General features: G+C 36.3%; 2 protein-coding genes across 2 annotated transcripts in view; one reads left to right on the top strand and one right to left on the bottom strand.

Moving 5' to 3' along the window:
- Window positions 1-13,501, top strand: part of Stap1 (signal transducing adaptor family member 1) — a 30,613-nt gene extending 17,112 nt beyond the window's left edge. The window contains exons 5-9 of the mRNA XM_051198393.1: window positions 2,118-2,287; window positions 3,893-4,021; window positions 7,959-8,028; window positions 9,764-9,863; window positions 12,830-13,501. Of these exons, the coding sequence (XP_051054350.1) occupies window positions 2,118-2,287; window positions 3,893-4,021; window positions 7,959-8,028; window positions 9,764-9,863; window positions 12,830-12,891 (531 nt within the window). The 3' untranslated portion in view covers window positions 12,892-13,501. The remainder of the gene's footprint in view (window positions 1-2,117; window positions 2,288-3,892; window positions 4,022-7,958; window positions 8,029-9,763; window positions 9,864-12,829) is intronic.
- Window positions 13,502-21,085: 7,584 nt separating this feature from the next.
- Uba6 (ubiquitin like modifier activating enzyme 6) overlaps window positions 21,086-23,353 on the bottom strand; it is a 60,940-nt gene continuing 58,672 nt past the window's right edge. Inside the window, exon 33 of the mRNA XM_051198646.1 lies at window positions 21,086-21,556. Within this exon, the coding sequence (XP_051054603.1) occupies window positions 21,418-21,556 (139 nt within the window). The 3' untranslated portion in view covers window positions 21,086-21,417. The remainder of the gene's footprint in view (window positions 21,557-23,353) is intronic.

Below are 23,353 nucleotides of genomic sequence, written 5' to 3'. Positions count from 1 at the left end.
CCATGGATGTCTGTAAGTATCCCAAGGGTATGTGACTAGGAATATACACTGAACCCATTGGATAAATCAAGGTGCCTTGTCTTGATACACTAATAATACTTAAAGTTTTGGCCATTTCATTTATATTTTTCCTTGATTAAAGATAAAAAGCAATTATTTTTAATTCAAACACTGATATATTAAGTAATATGTATAATATATGTCATATGAATTTTCAAGTTAAGACACTGTCTATTATTTTATACTCTATAACTATTTGGGGCATAATATCAAATCACTGTATGTGAATAAATCATTTCTAAAACTATTCCACTGTATTGATTATTCCTCTAAGAGAGCACAATGAGGCACTAGACTGGGGTATGAAAACAATAGGACACATTTGGGTGACTCAATCAAAAACACACTTCTAGAAAAGGTAGTAACAACAAAACCAACTAATGTAATATTTTTAGATCTTAGTAGACGTGGTCAAGTTGCAGAGACTGCAGTAGACAGAGCGGCGACCTCATCCCTGAACCACCCTGATTTTGAGTCTTAACTTCACATCTGACTAGCAATGATTCTCTAGCCTTTAATCTTTCTGAGCATATTTTCTATTTTGTTGTTAAAAAGTGCAAATAACAATACCTGCCTTGTAGGATTGTTGTATTTTGATAATATTTGCATAGTGATTGAGATAAAATTGATAATTCATGAGAATTAGCTAAAAAAGAAATATTAAAATAAGGGGTGATTGTTTTATTGGTTCCTCCTCATTGTTTTATTTATTTTGCTTTAGTTATTTATTAGAACAAAGGGATTTACGTGAACCTTCTTGGTTGTATAACCCTATCAGTAAATTATCTAAATTTCACATGTTCAAATACACACAAATGCAAACAACAATATGAATTAATGAAATATTAACTAAGCATGAGACTGGGGAGAAGCCTTAATAGGTTAACTCCTTGCTATGCCACCATTAGAACCTAAGCTGGGATCCCCAGTTACAGCCAGCGTTTGTAACTCCAGTGCTGGGTGGGAAAACACAGGTGGGTCCCTGGGGTTTACTGACCAGCTGATCTAGTCAAACTAGAAAAATAATACTAATAATAACAATGTAGAATACAATAGAGGAAGACATCTGATGCTGACCGGGCGGCCTCCTATGCATTTATGAGCAAGCCCACGCCCCTATACATGCACAGCTATGCAGACAACAGAGAGAGAGAGCTAAATTGAATGTCGAGTTTTCTTCCTACACTCATGAATTCTCTTGTTTATCTCCTGGTGAGTATTCACTTTCCTCTGGTGGTCAAAATATAACCAGACATGACTGCCCCAAATACAGTCTAGCTAATGTCACATTTAGAAAAATAATGCACCATATATCCCCAGAAAACATAGGCTGTTCTCAACTACATTTGAGATGGGACTATGATTCACAAGACCATATATGGATATTTGAATCCAAAACATTTCTAGGAAAGATGAAAACAACAAAACTAACATGCAGGGAAGTATCAAAATGCTAAAATATGATTGGATGCTATAAACAGACAACAAAGTAAACCCGGTGATCCTATGAGGATCTCAAACCCATGTTTGATAATAATGTGGCATCTCCCCAGAACTCCTAAGCTTCTTGGGCATCGCTAAACTAGTGAGTTCAGGATGAGAAAGGAAAGATTACTTGCTTCTTAGCACACAATAAGAAGTATGTGTAATTTGTCCTGAGACCAAGTCAAAACAGAAGACTTCAGCCAGTCATGGTGGTGGTGCACACCTTTAATCCAAGCCCCTGGGAAGCAGAAACACTAGCTCTCTGTAAATTTTAGGCCAACCTGGTGTGCAGAGTGAGTTCTAGGACAGCCAGCTCTGTATAGAGAGAGAACCTGCCACAACAAACAAACAAGAAAGAAAGCATAAGACTTCTTAGAAGGCTTGCCATTCCCTGCAGGTTCTAGTTGACAGAGGGGCAGTTCTAGGATGTCCACATCACTGAAATCTACTTATTACTCTATCCATTCACCTCTGACAAGTAAGTCCTCAGGGCCAACAAGCTCATCTTTCCTACAGCCAGGATGCTACTCAGCTGTGGTTTTTAGTTTGCCTGCTGTTCTAACTGGTTTCAGCTGTCTGTTCCTCAACTGTCACTTCTACCTGGGCAAGTGATTAGACTACATGAAGTCCTAGAAAGAGAGAAGAAAAGACGGCTTGAGAAAGAACAACTGCCAATTATGCCTGAGGAGAAAGAGATGCAGCCAGTACAAGATGATGTGGATGTACCAAATCCTATGCCAGCGTAAGTGCACAATTAACTTGTTTATTCATTCAGTTAAAACTAATTTCTAGTTATCAGGTAGCATTGCCTACTTGGACTTGTTACACCAAGGTTACTAAATATCTTGGTGATAAATTGTATGTCTCTGAGCTCCTGCCACATTTCCTCTCCTACGACAAGATCAGCATCGTGCACATTTGAACTAACTCTTACCACAGAGGAAATCCCCTTCTACCCACACATCTAGACTAAATTTATATGTCTTTCCGGAGCTCAAACCTAAATTAAAGCTGCTATGAAGAAGGAAGGAAAAGGTATGTGTATATGTGTGTGTCCTCATAGTTGGGTAATTTATCATCGTTCATACCAAATCTTTTTAAAGTCTTAGAATATTGTATCCAGTTGATTGATGAGTGGACACTGAACTTGCCCTCTGAAGAAAGCCTTGTGTAAAGTGTTCAAAAATAGTAATGGTACTGGATTCTGAAGCATCCCATGTGTCTTCTTTATTGCTGAAAATATCATGGGCCTTTTCCTCTGGAAACCATGGTGCTCTTATCATTAAAGTGTATCCTGGCTCCGTCCCTGACGTCAGGTTCTGATGTACAATCTACCTGTACTGAAGCCACTGGAACCTGATAATCAATGCTGCTATCCAAACCAGACAAGAGATCAACTCATAGATTAAAAATCACATGGACAGCTTCTCTTTCTTTTTCCCCAATACAAGAAGTACTACATTTATTACAGATAAATAAAGAGAAGATTAAAACTAATTCTTGTCACAACACTCGAAGATATTTTCCACTAACATTTTGGATGATCATATACTCCATCATATTTGTACATAGCTATTATATTTCACTAAATATAACATGCATTATAAAATCAGGAAGTGCTTTATTTCTCAATAAAAATATTGTTGGTGCCATTTTAACACAACTTATAAATCAAAAGTGCTGAGCATGCCTTTCATTCCAGCACTCAAGAGGCAGGCAAGTCTCTGAGTTCAAGGTCAGCCTGGTCTACAGAGCAAGTTCCAAGACAACTGGGGCTAAATGGCTATACAGAGAAACTCTGTCTCAAAATATCAAACAAACAAAAACTCACAAATAACAAATTATAACAAATGGTATATCTGAACTACAGATATAGTCTTAATGTTGGTGTTTTAAAACAGAGTCCCACTAGGCTGTGGTGGCCTACACCTTTTATCCCAGCACTGAGGAAAAAAAAAAAAAAAAAAAGGAAGGGAGATCTCTAAGTTTAAGGCTATCCAGGGCTACCTAGGGAGGCCCTATCTCAAAACAAATAAACAGATTAACAACAAAAATACCCAAAGAATGTCTTGGGACATTTTGGAGTCCTAAAAGGAAAGCACCAACAAATTAATCTAAGGTGCTGTTGTGAATTGAGACTGGGGATAATTAGTTTTCTGTGGTGATCATGATTATACATGGATTAGTATATTGCTTTTCAAGTTCTTTTTAAAGGTTAACTCTATATATCAAGGTGTTAGCTAGCATTATTTTCAAGTAATGATCTTCATCAGCTTAACTAAAATTATAAAAAATAAAAAAAAACAAACAAAAAATCCTTTTTGTTTTTTTCATCTCACATTTGTAGGTGTTTTTATTCAGTTTCCCGGAAAGAAGCAACTGCAATGCTGGAGAAGAATCCTTCTTGGGGAAATATGATCCTGAGGCCTGGGAGTGACAGTAAAAACTACTCCATCACTATCCGGCAGGAGATAGAGTATGTTCAATTCCTCTGGCTAGCATACTGTTAAGAGCACGGTATTCCAGTCAGCACCTGTTATTCATTCTATTAGAGCTGCAAACATAAACACAAGTATGAGAAGTAGTGTGACATAAGCAAATCCCCGCCTTAGTGGTAATAAAGAGAACAGATTTGGGCTTGTTATTGTTTTAAGACACAGTGTTCACAAAGGCACTCATCAGTTGACTGACATTTAAGGAGAGACTCAAAGTGAGGGACCCAATCTTGCCAGTACTCGAGGAAAGACATTCCAGGCCACAAGTGTATATGCCCAGAAGTAGAACACCTGTCTTGTTCAGGAAGCAGAAACTGTTTGCATACTTTACCTATAAAAAGGGCTACTGAAGAGCTCTTGAATATATATATATATATATATATATATATATATATATATATATATATGTAAAATGACTTACCTTTGAAAAATCCAGTAACACTTAGGTGCAACTGTCAGGGTAGAAGAACTACATCCATCAGGAGAGTGATTACTTTGCAAGTGTGAGAACCTGAATTCAATGTCCAGAACTCACATGAAAGAGAGAAAGAGAGGAGAGGAGAGGAAAGAGAGAGAGGAGGAAGGAAGGAAGGAGGGAGGAAGGAGGAAGGAGGGAGGGAGGGAGGGAGGGAGGGAGGGAGGGAGGGAAAGGTGATGGATGACACATGCCTATAATCCCAGCAGTGAGGAGGTGGAGACAGGCAGATCCTTGAGGCTTGCTGGCCAGCCAGTCAAACCTACTTGGCAAATTGCAGGCCAGTTAGAAACCTTGTCTGAAAAAGAAGGTTGAGGATACATGCAAGATTGATATCTGGAATCCACAAGTAAGAGTACACATGTTCATGTGCAGCCATACACAAATATACATGTAAAATAATTTTTATATGTAATCACAGTAGCTGAACCTTCTAAGGCCACTCCAACTTTTACAGTCTATAAAAATCTCTGTATTTTAATAGAGATTCTAGCTCAGGTAATGCTCATAACTGACAATATAATTTAAAATATAGGTGGTTTGCCTACATTTAAATATTCAATAAGTAACTATGTCTTATAAAAATCATAAATAGAACATTGCTTTTTTAAATTTACTATTCTTTGTTAGGATCATATAGTAGTGGATAAACAGTAAAAAACAAATACTTTTTAGAGAAAAAAATTAAAATCATGGTAGTATGGCTCAATTTCTACTTTGAGCTATGGCCCTCAAAGCTTCATTTGCTTGCCAGTTAATACAAATAGATCCTTGTCTTCATACAGTAGCCCTGAACAGGCAAGAATGTTAGTAATAAACTAGATCCCAGTGCTCCCAAGTCTGTGTGAGTATCTCTGGGTGGTGTGTATTTTTGTGTTTCTCCACTATAATTGTCAACTTTCTTGTGGATTTCTTATGTTTCCTACTTTCTATATACTACCCTTTTTTTTTTTTTAGCTTATAGCATATGCTATAATGACATATGCTTTTACAAGTTAAACATTAGCAACAAATTTTCAGCTCCATAAGAATATAATCTAGGGGCTGGGGAGATGGCTCAAAGGGTAAGAGCACTGACTGCTCTTCAAGAGGACCTGGGTTCAATTCCCAGCACCCACACAGCCGCTCATAACTGTCTATAACTCCAGTTCCAGGGGACTGGACACCTTCATACAAATGCACATAAAATAAAGTTAAATAAATCATTTCTTATAAAGAATATATTTAAATATTATAGATTACAATTTATTTTGGTTAATAATTTAATCGGAGATCTCAAAACAAGTACAAAAGTACAGGTTATAGCTACCAGTGAATATGACTTCTTCCTTCCTTTCTTTCTTTGACAACACAGGTCTTTGTTTTTCTTTTTCTTTTTTTTTTTTTTTTTTTGAGATTATAATATGATCACAACATTCTCCCTTCCCTTTTATCCTTCCAAACCCTCCCATATACTGTTCTCCATTCTCCTTCCAATTCAAGACCTCTTTTTCCACCAATTGTTATTGCGTGTGTGTGTGTGTGTATGTGTGTGTGTGTTCCTAAGTATAACATATAATCACAACATAAATGTTCCTAATTGTTATTGCATGCATATACACATGTATATATTGCTAAATAAAATCTGCTCAATCTATATGTTACTTGCATGTATTTTTTCAAGGCTGATCATTTGACACTGGACAAGCAAATGATGTGCTCTTTTCTGGGGAGGACCACTTCTCCCACTCGCAGATTTCCTCAATGTGGTTAAGGTCTACGGGGTTTACCCCCACCCCCCACACACTTGGAATGTCCATCAGTGTTGTCCTTTTTCAGAGTTTGGGCAGTCCTGAACCCTGGAAAAGCACCACCTCCTTGAATAGGAGATACAAAGCAGAGAATTCAACCCTGCTCTTGGGGTTTAATATCTTCTACTTCATATGTGCCTTGATCTTTAGAGACAGCAATCTGAGAGAGCATTAGAATTGTGCCTTGATAGTGGAGTAGAGTTAATGTAAAGTTTGTGGCAGGAATCGGGACTATTAAGAAACACCTGTGTTTCCCACAAAACAAGCTCATTTTCTTTCCAGGAGGTCCCAGGAGAGATGCTCAGCCATGCAAGTTAATGAGCGAGTCTGGTAAACACAACTGGAAGGACAAACTGGTTTACAAAGCAGAACTTGAAAGTAATTTTCCCCCAGGTGTTTACAGATTAGTGGTAGGCTGCTTGAAAGACTAAACAGAGCCTGCCAGTGCAACATCATCAGGTGATTCCTCTCAGAGCAGGGCATCATCTATCTTTAACCAGCTCAGTGGCACGAGAACTCATAAGACAAAGTTATTTTTATAACAAACCTCACACTTTTTCCCCCTTGAAGTTGTTCTGACTAGGTGCCTTGCTAGCATTATAGTCATTTAAGTCATTATTGGCTAAGAAGGAAGTAGAAAATCTTTACCCCAAATTCATCCTTTTGCAAAACTTGAGCTCAGGGTCTAAGAAAACATTTAGAACTGCACTTAAAGCCAGGCTTTTTTTCTTTTTCTTTAAGGGCTAGCTCCTCGTGTGTGTGTGTGTGTGTGTGTGTGTGTGTGTGTGTGTGTGTTATGTGTGTGTGTCTGTGTGTGTGTTGTAGCTTAGGTTGGCTTGTAAGTCTCCTGGCTCAGCAGTTTAAGAGCTGGGATCACAGGAGTATGCCATCACATCTCATTTCACTGGCTCTATTTTTGATATCATAACTATAATGCTATAAACAGCAAAGTTTATTCATTTTGTTTTTTTTTTCCCTTTGCAAAACAAAACATGGAAGAAAAAAGTACAGTATAAAAAGAGACTTCAGGGCCACTGTCTTTCTGCTTCACCTTTGACTTCAAAATTGAGTCCCGTTACTCCAAAGTCCCTAGAGCTTCTACTGACCTCTGTCTGCTTTCATCTCATAGCTCCCCATGAGCTGCTTATATGGTGTGATGGCTATTACCAACAATCGATGTACCCTTTGTGCACCTTGTGTTGAGTGCTACACACATTTCCTACAGGCACAAAAGAATAATTGAGACAAATAGTATTGCCCATTTTTTACAAACTAGACTGGCAAAAAATAAGAAATATTATCTATATATTAAATGTAGATTAAAATAAGTATAATTTAGTGAGTGTTTAAATATGTAAAGAGCTGTACTAAGGGCCTTGCTGGTATTAGTCCACAATAGCCCTCAGAGGTAAACCTTTATCATCTCCACTATGCAGACTGAAAGTACACATATGCACACACACACTCACACATTCTCTCTCTCTCACACATACAGATGACAGACACACATGCACACACAGTGGAGGGGGTATTTAGAGAGCACATATGACAGAAACAGAATTTAAGCCAACTGTCCTATTAAGCTCCCAAAGGATAGCAGTCACTGACTCAACTGTATAATCAGAAGGAGGTCAACCATGTATTTCCTTTTAGAATGCCAAGAATCAAGCACTACAAAGTGATGAACACTGGAAAGAACTACACCATCGAACTGGAGAAACCCGTACGTAGTCAGTTCTTCATTGTTGATAAACTTCCTCCTGTTGCCTTCCAAACCTTCCTTTATAGACTCCATGGAAAAGTGGATAAACAGAAGTCTTCCTTAACAACAGGCACAGTGATGTGAAAGGGCAATAAGCAGTCTAGGTAACACAGGAAGGGTGAGAGCCTCACAAGAACAGGCAAGTAGTATTAACTAGATGATAACCTACTTCTAAAAGCAGTTGACTTTCTCTGCACATGATTACTCAGTGTAATTATTTCAGAGAAAGAAAAAATGTTTTTATGCAGCGTCTGTGTAATATCTACCCCCCTATTTACAAATATTCAAATGACCCTATATCTAAAGAGAAACAATCTGAGTGCCACCAATGTCCTCTTAACAACAGCACTTTACTAGAAGGCCCTGTTTCTTCTTCATCTTCAACTCCTCTTCAAGCTTAGTTATTATATCATGGAACCAAAGAGAGGCAGATTTATCCTCCAGGACAATGTTTGGCACACAGCCAAGTAATTTACATATGTAATTTAATTTTTTCTATTTCTATGAGGTAGATATTTAGACTCGTCTCATTTAGACTAGTCTCAGCTATTGAAACTGTGGTGATGTGGCGTGCATTCCTTTAAAATTGGCTCCTAGCTCCACTGCCTCTCCAGACACATTGTGTAGCAATGTATAGGTAGAATTTCTCATGTTTTGACTGTAAGTCTCAGAAACACTGATTCACACAGCTCACCTGAGTGAAGAATGTCTCCAGAACTTCTCAGATCCATGTCTATGGATCCAGCCAAGTATCTCAGACCATTGTAAACTCAAGATCTTCTTGCCTCTGTCTTCCAAGTGCTGGGACACCATCCAGTCCTGGCTCCAACTGACCTTTGTAAGCTAAGTTCTAACAAAGGAGGCAGAGGTCTGGATTGCTGAAGGAACATCCATAAAAGTAAATGGCCAGAAGTGGTTCCAGTGAGGAACAATCTAGCTCCTGCACCTTTGTAAGTGTAGACCTGCACTCCTTACGGTTAGCCTCTATTCACAGTAGAAGGAAAATGGATATCCTGGATAGTTCTTTTACCTTCCAAATTCCTCAGTTATCCTACTGAATATAATTTTAATGAGTTATTTTACTTCAAGAGTATTTGGGTATATTCATATGTACTCAGATTTCACTTATATAAAAGTATTGATTTATGGGTTAGAGAGATTTTAATGACCCACAGACCCTAAATTATCCTGTTACAATGAAGAATTAAAATGCTTAAATTCTCTGGCATCAAGCAAAGGAAACCTCTTCTGCCCAATTTAAGAGAAAAACAATCAGCCCATAGGTTCTTATTATAAACATTAGAAGGCTAGCAAATCTTAGGGACCAGGAAATATTTGGTTATGGAGCTGCCACTTTTTATTTGCTCATTGAAGTTCCAATTTCAGGAAGAAAGAAATTGGCCTAAATTTAGTCATTCTTCTGTTTTAATTGTGGGAAGGCAAAGTACCCAAATATTCACCAAACTGTCCCTAGTGCTAAGGGAGCATTTCCTAACCAAAGAATGGCCACATAGTCCTTAAAAAGGTGAAAAACCAGACATGGCTAAGAAAGTCATGGGCATTCAGCAAGTCATTGAAGTATGATGCCTACCTGAGCTGACTATCTGGAGGTCAGGAGACATACAACCATCCCCACTTTACTGCAGGGGAGCATTTTTACCCCGGCACTAAGCCTCTTTCACTTTCTTTTACACAGGTAATACTCCCAAACCTTTTCAGTGTCATTGATTATTTTGTGAAGGAGACTCGAGGGAATTTGAGACCATTTATACATTCAACTGATGACAACAACCTTGGTATGTCCCCCTCACTTTACTGCTGCATGAAAAAAAAAAAAATTCCAAACCCCAAACAAAATTTTTAAAATGTAAAGCTCTCCATCCATTAGGCAGTCATCCTTTTCAGGGTCTGTGGAGAAAAAAAGCATTTTCCTCCAGACAGTGTATGCATGCATTTTGATTATTAACATCATTCCATCATTCTATTTGACTTCATCAAACACATTCAGGGACAACAGAAAAGCAAAACAGTATAGACTCACGGGTAGAAAACAGGAAATGTAAAGGGATGGGTCCACAACAGAGTCAGATGCTTGAAACTGGGTAGAATGCATGAGAGTAAGCAAAGGCGGTGGGGATTGGCCACTTGGTAGTACATGACCTTGATATAGTGCTATTCTGCTATGAAGGTAAAGAAGTAAGATGGCAAGGTCATAGGAGTGAGGAGGTGATGAGGAGCTTCTGACAAAAAATTGGTGGGCTCTTTTTTTTTTTTTTTTTTTTTTTTTTTTTTTAATAAACGAAGAACTTCAAAATGGTGGTAGGTAGTAGTTTATTAAACTGAGCAATGGTACCTGTGTCAACAGTATAGTTCACAGTTCATCAAATTGACTCCCATCTGCATTCTAGTTTTCACCATAGTGAAGCAGGCTAGACTCTATCCAACTCTATCCAACAGTCTACATGTGGTCACGGGCAAACTCTAAGCAAAAGAGGTTAAGCATCTCCATCTAGTTTGGGTTTCATTCTTCAAAGACACTTTCTTTTCCTACACATTATAAAGGAAAACTACTTTGTCTACCAGCATCAGGAGCATATCTGCAAAGCTTCACTAATGAAAACAACAGCAGATTTATCTGTTTATCTTTGGATGCTACATAACAATACAAGAAAACAAACAAACAAACAAACAAACAAAACAAAACCAAGAGCCTACAGGAGCTTTAGGAAATGATGAAGTGAGATCGATCTCCACCTTGTACATTCAGCAGAGGAAGTATCTCTTAAGATGTGATTCCACAGCTTGCTTGGCAAGTTCTGTTATGGTGTTTATGGGCTCTTGAAGCATGGAAGCATGCTTTTATTAGTAGAGCTATGTAATGAATTAGGATAGCCTGAAATGAAGAGCTACAGGTGGTTAATGGCTACTTATAGAGAATCCAGGGAGAAGCTTGCACAAGTTGTTCATTCCCAGTGTTTGGCCCTAGATACATGTACATACTAGCAAAGGTAAATGAATTCAGTAAGTTATATATCAGTAAATACACACATATACATATGGATATACATGTAACAACAGTAAAGAAAAATCATGAATTAGGGAGAGGCACACAGAGTTGGAAAGAGTCTTTCTCAAGAAAACCTAAAATATAATTTATTTCTCCCATGTAGAAAAATATATCCAGAACCTGGCCTACTACTTTAACTGATAGGAGGCAGATTCAGAAGTATGGTTCTGTCTTTGCTACTTAAATTTATCTACATTTTTTTATTTCAACATTACTTGAATCTTTACAAAAATTTTAGTGTCAAATAAAAATTTCTGTCTGGAACAACAGAAGCCACCTCTGGGGTCCGTGTGAATGAGGAACTCCTTGGTAAACCTTTAATCCCAGCACTCAGGAGGCAGAGGCAGGTGGATCTCTGTGAGTTCGAGTCCAGCCTCGTCTACAGAGCTAGTTCCAGGACAGGCTCCAAAGCAAGACAGAGAACCCTTGTCTGGAAAAAACAAACAAAAAGCCTAGAGTCTGTGTTGTGGCTGGTACAACACGAGGTGGTGCTGTTTCCCAGTTCTTCCTCTAGGGTGTCTCACTGAATTAAGGACCAATGTTGTTCTAGTAAAATATGTGGCTTGAGAGCTTAGCCAGTGCTGTCCTGATGTCCTTCCTGCACATTAGGTGCTGTGTCTCTTCAAACAAGTTAAAGAGAAAACATGCAGAAGCAATTCCCACTCAGTTCTCTGATACAATTTTCTTTGTTTCTATGGACAGAAAGGATTTTCTTCGGGGTGTTCTGTTAGGACCAGGAAAGAAGGAAACAGACAGACAGACAAACAAACAAACAAAAAACCCCAACCAACCAACCAAACAGAAACAGAAACAAAACAAAACAAAAAAAAAACAAAACAAAAAACCCCCAAACTGAAAATGGAATGCTGACTTAAACTTTAAATGGTTTTAAAAGCAGACCACCAGATTATTATTGCTATGTTACTGATTTCGTTTGCTTTGTGATCAAGAGTATTATTCAACACCCTTGTATCTGATTGTTACCAGGGTTATTGAATAATAGGGAGAACAAGTAAATTACAGAGGTCCAGGGAGCCTTTTCAAACCAGAAGAGCATCTGACGAGTAGCATACTTATATTTTCAAAAACAGTAAGAACAGGAAAATAGTAAAAGCCATGCCCCAAAATGCTATATGCATTTGAAGAAAACTTTGTGGAATATGGTGCTTGATTCTGGGACATGGACTTGCTTGTTGAGGCAGAGTGTGAATACTAGAACACTTAGTCTAATTGGAGCTGTAGGGTACTTAATGGTTCAGGGATCTGGAGATGTGGAACCGGTCAATGTGTTCACATAGGATACTAATGAAAAGAAGCCAGAATCTTCTCTGACCCTTGGTAACCTATGTTACTGTCCAGCTTTCTCATTGATATCAAGAGGCAAGAGCAGCGATAGGAAATAGACAAGAGATATTCTCTCAATTTATTTTTCCCAAGGTCAGAAATTACCAGCTTAAAAGTCATTTCAAAATATAGCACAGAAGGTATACAAAACATTAAGCTAAAGCCTAAGAAAATACATGACATGTTAGGTCCAGGCTACAAAAATATTAAAAGAAATCTGGATATTTGGCACCTAGTAATGCAAAACTTATTTTGGGAACACACAAGGAAAACAACTGCTGCTGAGAGTAAAGCTTGGTCCTATAGTATTGCTTCCTTAACTCATCAAGATTTTCCACCTATAATTTCTAGGTCAAGAGCTCGACACCGATGAGAGAAGTGAGAAGCTTAAGAAAAATCCACACAAGGCATGAAATAGCGTGAAAACTGTCTTCAGATATCTTGGAATTTATTGTTTTATGAAAGGCTTTCACTTTTAAAAATAATTACCTCTATTTCCCTGACCCTAGTTTCTAAATCACTTGTTTGGGCACAAGAATAAAATGTCACAGCATATAATTTCATTGTCCTATGAGTGGAAAACTAATTTACTGGTTACCACCAGCTGTCTGTTGAGTAATTTGATACAGGCATTTCTCTGTATTAAGTGGAAAAATTTACTTGCTAAATCCAGATTTTTTTTTTTGTTCCTCTTTGTCTTCAATCAAATACATCTCAGACATACAATTTGCACTGCAGATTATCTAGGTCCCTAAATTCTATTTATCTTCTAAACCCTAACTAGGTTTTTGGTAATATCTGATTGGACCAATTTAATCAAATGTAAGTTTTTTTTTTCAATTATCTAGTTGTTGGCCATGACATGAATTTAATCAGGAAATGTACATCTGGTAGAAATGCTATGGAACTAAATGCAATTCATTTTTATGTTCTTCCTTGACACTATCTTTCTACCAGTTCAAAACTAACTCATGTATCATTAAAGAATGACAAAATAAATGCCTTATTTCAAATTTAATGCTATTAATGCACATTATGGTGGTCAATTTCTTTAAAAAATACAGACCATTCAGACTATACCTCTTGAATACAATCTTATACTAATTTTTTTTCTTTTGAAAACCCTAAATTGGGCTTTTGCTTTTTTCTCCTCCTCTTTTTCCTTCTCCTCCTCTTCCCCTCTTCCCTCCTCCTCCTTTTTTTGAGACATCATTTCTCTGTGTAGCCATGGTTGTCTTGGAACTCACTCTGTAGACAAGTTTAGCCCCAAACTCATATTTTATGGTGACAAAATTCAAGAATCATGTAATTCAAAATGAAAATATTTGGTGTTTCTTCAAATTATTTAGGTATTTAGCTTGTTTTTCTCACCTAAAAATAGATAGAATGGATTAAGATTCTCTTAGTTCCAACATCTTATAAAGATGCTAAGAGATTAGGACACAGAGCAAAGGCTGTATGAGACCAAGGACAAGATGGACACTATGTTCACAGAAAGGACCCTATGGGGAAAACCAAATCAACCAGACATTTAAAGACTTCCAGCCTCAAAGCTATGAGACAATATTTGTGTGTGTGTGTGTGTGTGTGTGTGTGTGTGTGTGTGTGTGTGTTAAACTGTATATTTGTTATGGAAGTCGAGTAAACCAATTTAATGAGCTATCTTCTAAACCTCCCTCCAACTTGATGAACTAGAATTTCTGAGGGTTGGTCCACAAGTTTGCCTTTTTTAGTATATGCCATAGGTAATTACTGTACACAATAGTTTGAGATTAAATTTTTGTGTAGGAATATATGCAAAATCAAGTAAGGTTGTCTTTTAAATGGAGAGTTGGTATTAATAAGAGTTCTTAGATCTAGGACATAAGGTGAAAAGTATTTACATAAATTTGATAACGAACATGTAGTATTTATTGTTAGCTCATGTACTAAATGAGGCTAAGAGACTGACAGACTTTAACATCTGAAACAGTTAAGTCAACCACTCCTCTAAGAAAATACAGTGCTTAAAATCTAAACACTAGTCTTTTTTTTTTTTTTTTTTTTTAAAGATTTTGTTTGTTTTATGTGCATGTATGTCTGTGTGAGGGTGCGGATCCCCTGGAACTGGGTATCAGACAGTTGTGAGCTACTATGTGGGTGCTGGGAATTGCACTTGGGTTCTCTCAAAGAGCAGCCCATGCTCTCAACTGCTGAACCATCTCTCTAGCCCAGAATAAATAAATACTTTCAATATGCTAATAGATATGAAAAAGATCAAAGCAAGTTATATAGGTACATAAAAATACAAGCTTCAACTACTGTCTTACAGAATTCAGAAACTGTAGTGTACAGCAGAAATAAAATACATAAAAGAAACATGTGATGAAACACTAAGTTGCAGAAACAAAGTCTAAACCTGCATCAAAGAACTATAAAACTTAACCATATTCATGGATTTGGCAGGTCAATACAGGAAGGAATGACTGGTCTCTGGTCTATAAGTCTAGGCCTAGGCTCATTTTAAAAGCTTTTTGCCCACAAGCCTGATATCTGAGGCTGTTGACAGTCTCAATTTTTCATGTGGGCTACTCTGGTTTTCTTCACAAACTGGAGTCTAAGAGTAAGTTTTGCAAGAGAAACAGTAATGCAACAGAATGACAGCAAGCCAGTTAAGGTGCTTTGGTCTAACGATGGTAGTCTTAAATAGAGCTGGGAGTGGCAACCTTCATGAGTATTTGGTTCTGCAAATATTGCTGTTTGTGGAATATGTAATCTGATAAAAGGTAATGTTAAGGTTAGTTTTATTTTATGCAAATAGACAAAATTTAAAATAGTCACAAACACTACTCAAGAAAACAGAAACCATGATTTATTTTAATAAAGAATTTAACATAAAAACTGGTAAACATATTTGGGGAGAAATGGAAACATCTACATAGAAATGTAAACACAGCTATAAAAAGGAAGGTTGGAACATTATAGAGACTGGGATAAATTCTCTATAAAATGGCAGAGAAAAACTACAGTCTGCCAAACAACCACCACCAAACTGCAGTAAATACTAGGCAAACATCTAAAAATTAGCCTATGCAAAGTGGACAAGAAAATTATTCCATGAGAGTACTGACCAAAAAGGACCCCAAGGAGGCTAAAGATAAGAAGACTTTAAGGCACAACGAGTAATTCACATTGATAAGCTACAATTCAGCAGGAAAATATAACAAGCTAGATTTACAGTATTAGTCACTGTTCTATTACTGTGAAGAAACACCATGACCAAAGCAACTTTTATGAAAGGAAGCATTTTATTGGGGACTTGTTTACAGTTTCACAAGTTTATTCTATTATTATCATCAGGTGGGGAGCATTGGGCTGGTACAGCATTGAAGAAATAGTCAAGAGCTATATCCTGATCTGAAGGTGCATGAGCGCACACACACCCACCACACCCACACACAGAGGGCTTGGGCTTTTGAAACTTCAAAGCCCACTCACAGTGCCACACTCTCTCCAAGAAGACCACACCTCCCAATCCTTCTAATCAAATATTTCCACTCCCTGGTGAGTAAACATTCAAATACATGAGCCTATAGGGGCCATTCTTACTCAAACCACCACATATGCATTTACTAATGTTTCCTCAACATATAAAACAGAAACACTCTCTGGGAATAAAAAGCAAATAAATAGGTTACTTTTAATATAACTTTTGATAATACATTAGTTTATTAAAAACGCATAATATAGAAAATTTAATAACATTAAAAGATGTACAGCACACAGCTCCTAAGGACTACAGAATGGAATGCATGTTTGAAATTCATAAAAACTATCATATCCTGGGCCACAAAGTGAGTCTGAAATGGATTTAAGGATCAAATAATCTTAATTTTCATTAGAATTTTTTTTATGTTAAAGGAGTGAAATTTTATTTTGTTCATGGCTAAGGGCATTGGAAGACCAAATGTACAGCACTGAAAATTATGTTGAAGTTCTTCCTGGGTCTCAACCTGTCCAGGACCTCCAGTGTGAGCCAGAAAAACCATTTAAGTCAAGTCACTTCCACCTTTGAAACTACAGGTGCTATGGCTTTTCCCTAGTGTCATGATCTCTAACCTAATCACTTTTCAAAATCTCACCTAAAATAGCATAGAAACTTGGAACTATGTTCCAATTGTGTGCTCTTTACAACAGCAAAAAGGATGTAAGAGTTGCAGAACTTCATCTCAGTGATACTGGATCATTAGGGATTTTTTAAACATGAGTTTTAAAATCATCAGTATTTTCCAAGCATAAAGCTTTTATGTTTACACGTTTCAGTTTAGGTGGAGCTTGGTTAAGAAAGAAAATGATCTAATTTTTAGGGCCATTCACGATATGAGGACCCTGGTAATCTCAAACCACATTTGGAACTTTGAAGGGATGAACTTTAAGGGTAAAGGCAGACAAGAAATAAGAGAATAGTAGTCTGAAGTTCTACCTTGAATCACAAATGATTTTAGTCCCCAGAAGAAGCAAAACCACATCTTTGAAGAGTAAAAATATTATCATATTAAATAATTTCTGCTTGGTTTCAAGTAAAATACTGGCAGGTATTAAAAGCATACTGGATACAAAGAACACGAGTCAGGTAACAGATTCCGAGGAAGGCTTTAGATACTGAAATGAGGCAGAAATGAGGCAGACTATGCTGCGTGGTCCTCTACAAGACCCACAACATCCCTTCTTGGGCAACTGACAAATGTCTGTAACTCCATATCTAGGGGATCTTATACCCTCTTCTATTACAGGCACCTGCATATACATGGTATATGGGTAAACACAGGAAAGTGTGAACATTTGTGGAAAAACTCACCACATACGCACGTATACAAGAAGTTAAGATTTTTTTTTCCAGTTTGCAAGTTTTCAAATGTATCTGGAGGATGGAAAATAGAACGGCTAAGAATAACCAAGTAACCAACACATTTTAATAGAAAAAAAGTAAGTTTGCAGGATGAATTTTGTCAAATATAAAAATATTATCAGCTACAGTGATGGAGGCAATATATTATCATTAGGACACAAAAGGAAAGGAATGAAGGTTCAATGGGAGACACACATTTTCTAATGCTACTTTGGTAGAAGTAGGGGGGAAAAAAGAACAGACTTTACTTAAGTACTGTTGCTAAAGTATTAGCCATCATGTTCAGAATTAACTCCTAAACAACTAAAGTGCTTAGAAGAAAACAGGGGGATCTGAGAAGATTCCCCCAAGCTGAGAATGAGGTTTTAATTACAAAACAAGAGACTTGTCCTGCTAGATATCTTACCTTTAGCTACAGAAGATATTTAAAACTATACAGACAATAAGAACATCATGATTTATAAAGGCCTTTCATGTACCAACATGAGGAAAAGCTATGTAACAAATCTGACAAGACACTTTTCAAAAACAAAACTAGAAATGGCCATGTGTAAAGATGCCTATCCTGCCACCCACCACACAGCCAGAATAAGAGTACAATGAACTACAACTGCATATTCACCACTGTCAAAATACAGAAAAACAGTCCAAACTGATCTCAATGTGGAGAAAATGAATGTTAGAGCAAAAGGATGGTGCATGGAAAGGGTTGGAAGGGGGGAAAGGAAGGAGAGGAAATGATGTAATTGTATTTTAATTTCAAAACTAAAATATTACAAAAGAATATTTACAATCAAGCAATTTTGAACCTAGACATCTTATGTGCAATAGAAGAGAAACAAAATACATTTATTATAGAACTGTAATTATCTCAAACTAAATACATCTTTATCATTCACAGTCAATACAACATAAACTGGTATATTAATGCAAAGGTAAACTATTACAGCAATGGTAAACAAAATATGGCTACAACAAATATAGGTGAATCACAGTGAATGAAAGACACAAAAGAATGTAGAACGATTCTTACATACAGTTCAAATGCAGGCAGAACTCAACTGTTCTGTTTAGATTTACATACTGAGAGGGTTACTACCACAAGAACAAGGCAACAGTTAATACAAAAAAAAAAAAAAAAAAAAAAAAAGGACCATAGAAATTACCAGGGGTTTAAGATTTAGTGACTAGGGAGGAACAAGGAAGGTTTCTGATATCAACGATCTATTAATTTCAATACTGTTTAGATAAGCGAATATTTTAACATTATTCCTTAAACTGTATATTCACATTTTATATAATTTCAATGTGCATTTCTCAATTAAGACAGGAAGCTTTGGGGGATGGAGTGATGTCTCAGTGGTTACGATAACTGGCTGCCTGTCCAGAGAACCTGGCAGGTCACAACTATCTACAACCCATCTCAGGATATCCGATGCCCTCTCCTGGCTTCATGAGCACTGCACACATGTAGTGCATAGACACATATAATCCAGACACAAAAACAAACTTTCAAGATACAGCAAGAGAAAAGCAAACATAAATTGCCTGCTCATTCTTCATCTGACTCCCTAGATCTAAACTTTCTGCTTTCTGGTTTTGAGTTTGGACTCAAGCCTAGAGTCTTGTGTATGATAGGTAAGTACTCTATGGTAGAGCTACTTACAACCCCAGTGGTGGCTGGAGTTTTATACTTTGACACTGCCCTAACAATGTGATTTGAAAGGTAAATTATAATAATGGTATATTTTTTTTATCAAGTTCTACTTTTGGAACCATGTGTAAGGAACTTAAGACGCATAACACACAACTGCTTCAAATCCTATAAGGAATTGAAGTTTGAAACCCCAAACTAGGTTTCTTATGGAGTGAATGACTATTCTGCCTGGTATTCTCATTTTATTTTTGCTCCTGGGAATTAAAGTTAGGGCTTTAGCTTGTTAAGAACATTATGCCCCATTTGACTTATATGCTTCAAACTCAAACTAGTCTACTTGCAAAACATAGAGATGAGGAAACACAGTAGCTGTAATAACCACAGAATAAGAGGTGTAATTCAATTCTCTGCAATGAACCACAGAACATGCTGCATGACAATATTCTAAAATTTCTTAGACTTATTTTTAGGAGATATATATAGTCACATAGTCACTGAATGGAGTAACACCAATTTTTTTTTTCTTTTAACACCCAATATTCAACAGCTATATTTTAGTAGCAGTAAATAACCTTAAGGTACAAAATAAAACAATGAAAAAAGTTGTCATTAATTTCACTGTGGCTTTCCAATTTAGTAATATTTAACAGGATAGCAATAATCAGCACTCAGCAAAGCACGGTTCTCATTTACTTCCAAAGAGATGTGGACTTAGGTAAACATAGCCAAGCTATTGGTTCATGTTTGAGGACTGCTGAATGATTACCCAGAAAATATGTTACTACCAAAAAACAGAGGACAAGGTAAAAATTGGGAAGAGGCTTCTTTTATAAAATTCCTTTTATTGTTCCTACTCTCACTAGGTTCTAAGCCTGTTCCTGTATTTTATACATTAATTTCAAAGATACTAGGGATATGCACAATGCAAGAGGTAGGATATGACAAAAACAAAGGTTTATTTCAAATTTAGACATTTCTTTAAAATGGGTCCTGTCACTTTTCTTCTCTCAATGAATAGAATATTTTATTAGACAAACTCACCCATTTCCCAACTGAGGAAACCAAAAGCTGGTTAACAGAGATTTTAAATTGTTTTTAAATGGAAAGTAAACACAAAGAGACCGCTGGGAACTAATACTGATGTATTTAATTCATCAATGTAGTTAATAATGGTCTGAACAAGACTAGGAGCTCCAGGCAGCGACTTTTGGAGGCTGGAAGCACTTGCTGTTTAGAGTACATGATAACCCTTTTTAAAAAGAGTCACTTGTTTTCACTGATTTCACAGCCAAGCACTGTTTGTATCTTTTAATGGACCCAATTATATCATTAATTGCAATCGTTCCTATCAGGAAACAGTATTTCTCTCAATAAAGAAAAACTTAAAAAAATATAATTTTTCTATCTCCATCAATTCCCTTTTGGGAATGAAGAGTAAAATGACATGCTTCCTTTAAAAAAAAAAAAAAAAATATTTTTTTTTCCCCTCCATTACATTGCTGGAAGGAGAAAAAAAAAAAAAAAAAAAAAAAAAAAAAAGCCAACTCTACTATTATTAACTTTAAATTTCCATCTATTTCTAATGATATTCCCTTTATAAAACTTTTCAGTCTCATATACTATGACTAGTTTATAGTTCCAGATAAGTAAAATAAAGGCATATTATCAAATGATCTGCTCACATTCATGGATTTTTCTGAGAGTTGTCAGAGTGCATGTAACACTGTTAACAATTAGTCAAGTTAACATGTCATTACCTCATGGTTTACAACACTGATCATACAGCGAAACTCTTGATTTAGGGGAGGGAGTAATGTAACAAACTCTGTTAGCAGAGGTAATAGGAAACCAACTGTAGCTACACAATTATAAATCTCTACTCTTTATGTATCACTACCATCCCGCCTTCTCTCAGTACTAACAAATTTCCAAAGCCTAATTATGTCAGAGGTATATTATCACACCATTTATACTGAAAAAAAAAAAAAAAAATGGGTCTCAAATACCAAATAAAAAAGAAAACTTTAAAACAGTTAGCTGTTTGAATAGCCGGGATTCACTATTTTCTATTTCTTCATTTTTATTTCTTCAGGCCATAGATAAATGCTTTCTTTTTTCCTTCTTTCCATCCATAATGTTTAATATACAAACTTGTAAGCATTAGGAAATGCTATTCCAGTTCAAAGTTGCTGTGATCATAGCTGTATGAAGCAAGAGGTGTATACTATACTCCAACATGTTTTGTAATTCTTCAGTGTAGTTAAGTTTCCTACTGATGTTTCCTTTAAATTAAGGCAAAAAGAAATCCACAGAATTATGAGCTGGTTAATTTTAGCTTCTGAATTAAGTACACTTTCCAAAATAAAGTAGTCCTGGAGTAACTCTATGACAACTTCATTCATCAGTATCATGACCGAAGTAGTATCTTACTGGAGGCCCTGGTAAATCTTCATCTCCATCAGTGTCTGGAGCAAAGGACACAGTAAGATCCACATACTTCTTCTCAGTGGAAGGTTTCACAAGTTTGTGCATTCTACGAAAATATAAGCAAGGACAAATGCTATGGTAATTCAGTAAAATGAAAGACTTTGATAAGTAAAACTATTCAGAGACTGTGGATTTGAACATACACTTTAAATTATACTAATCTGCCTATGCTCCATTAATTTTCCCTACTAAAAGCTACATATTGAAAACACATATCTATCTAATATGACCCCTGCTGGAAATGGCAAAAAAGAAAAAAAAATACCAAAGAATATTCAATGAATGTGAAAAACCTACTTTCTTCCTACATCCCTCCATGTTTAGAAACATCAGTGCCCTCTAGTACTCTTTTAAAGAGAAAAAGTGAGCGTCATTAGAATCCTAAAATACAAGTTGTCCCTAGGCTATCCTTTCTCCTATGGTTTGGCTGTCAGAATTCTCCTAAAATGTAAGCTGAGAACCTACTTCATGCCAGGCTCTGACTATGTTACTAATTCATCCCCCACATAGCTCTTTCTATTTGACAAGGATACTTTGTCCCATATATAACACTTCATTCTTTCTACCACTCACATCTGTATCTCCTGACTTTTGAAAGAGAAATCAAGGGAAATCAAGGGTACTTTTTATTTTTTAAGCTAAATGTGCATGCACAAATTGTTTGCTTTTGCATATAATAATCCTCCTTCAAATGCTCAAATATAATCTAACCCAAAATCGAGGTCTGAGTTAAGGAAGTTCATGGAGTAATGTCAATATCTTCATTATAATGGTTTTAGATACATTTAATTAATTAATAACCTATGTCCAGTTTCTCAGAGTTGACTATATTTGACATCAGGGCTATTTGTATAGTAACAAAATAGTAATAGAACGAGCAATTATGGAATATTATGGGATCGACATTTAAAATAATAAATTATATTAAAAAAATGCTTTGACTCCAAAATTTAAGTTCAAGGACAAGTTACTGGGGAAAAGGATTTCTATTTTTGTTTCCACAGAAAATGAAAAGATGTGGATTCCTTCCAGACTAATGTGGTTTGATCAAGCCAGATCACCTGAAACAGAGTACCAGGTGACCCTACATTCAAAATAGCTGGACAAAGCAGCCTGACAGACTATAGCAAGATTTCTGAATCTTCTTTGAATCCCTCATGACAGCGCCCCTTACCAGCAGGAAGTAGTTTGGAAAGAACAATGCCCAAATTTCCCAAATATTGTCTATAAATGTTTGTTTTCATTTAAATGGACTTGGTTATATAAAATTAAAAAAAAAAAGAATAACTAATTTTAATATTCAGTGAAATAAAAAAAGGAAGGAATGCTTTCAAAGTCACTCTGCAAAACCAGTATTTCCCTGTTACCAAACCCGATGAAGACACACACAGAGGAAAAATAGAGATCAGTCTTCCTGATGAACAAAGATGAAAAAGAACTCAATTAAGTACTAGCAAAGTGCATTCAAGAACACATCAAAAAGATCATGCCTCATGATCAAGTTTGCTTCACTCTAGAGATGCAAGGATGAATATATACAAATCAGTAAATGTAATATATCACATAAATAGACTCATGACCAGAGTTACATGGTCATATTTCAATAGATATAATAAAGATCATTTCATAATAAAAACCTTGAAGAGACTATCAATGGAAATAGTATATCTTGGCATAATAAAGGTTATATGTAACATATCTGCAATGGGAAATGGAGAAAAACTTAAAGCATTCCCACTAAATTCAGGAACAAGACACCTCTATTTTGAAGTCTTATCTTGAGCAGTAAGATAGGACAACGAAACAAAAGGGATACAAAAAAATCCTTACTGGAAAAGTCATA

Source organism: Phodopus roborovskii, unplaced genomic scaffold, assembly GCF_943737965.1.
Source record: "Phodopus roborovskii unplaced genomic scaffold, PHOROB, whole genome shotgun sequence".
In the NCBI taxonomy this organism is placed as follows: domain Eukaryota; kingdom Metazoa; phylum Chordata; class Mammalia; order Rodentia; family Cricetidae; genus Phodopus; species Phodopus roborovskii.
Note: the sequence above shows the minus strand (reverse complement) of the source record. Positions and strands in the feature narration are given on the sequence as shown.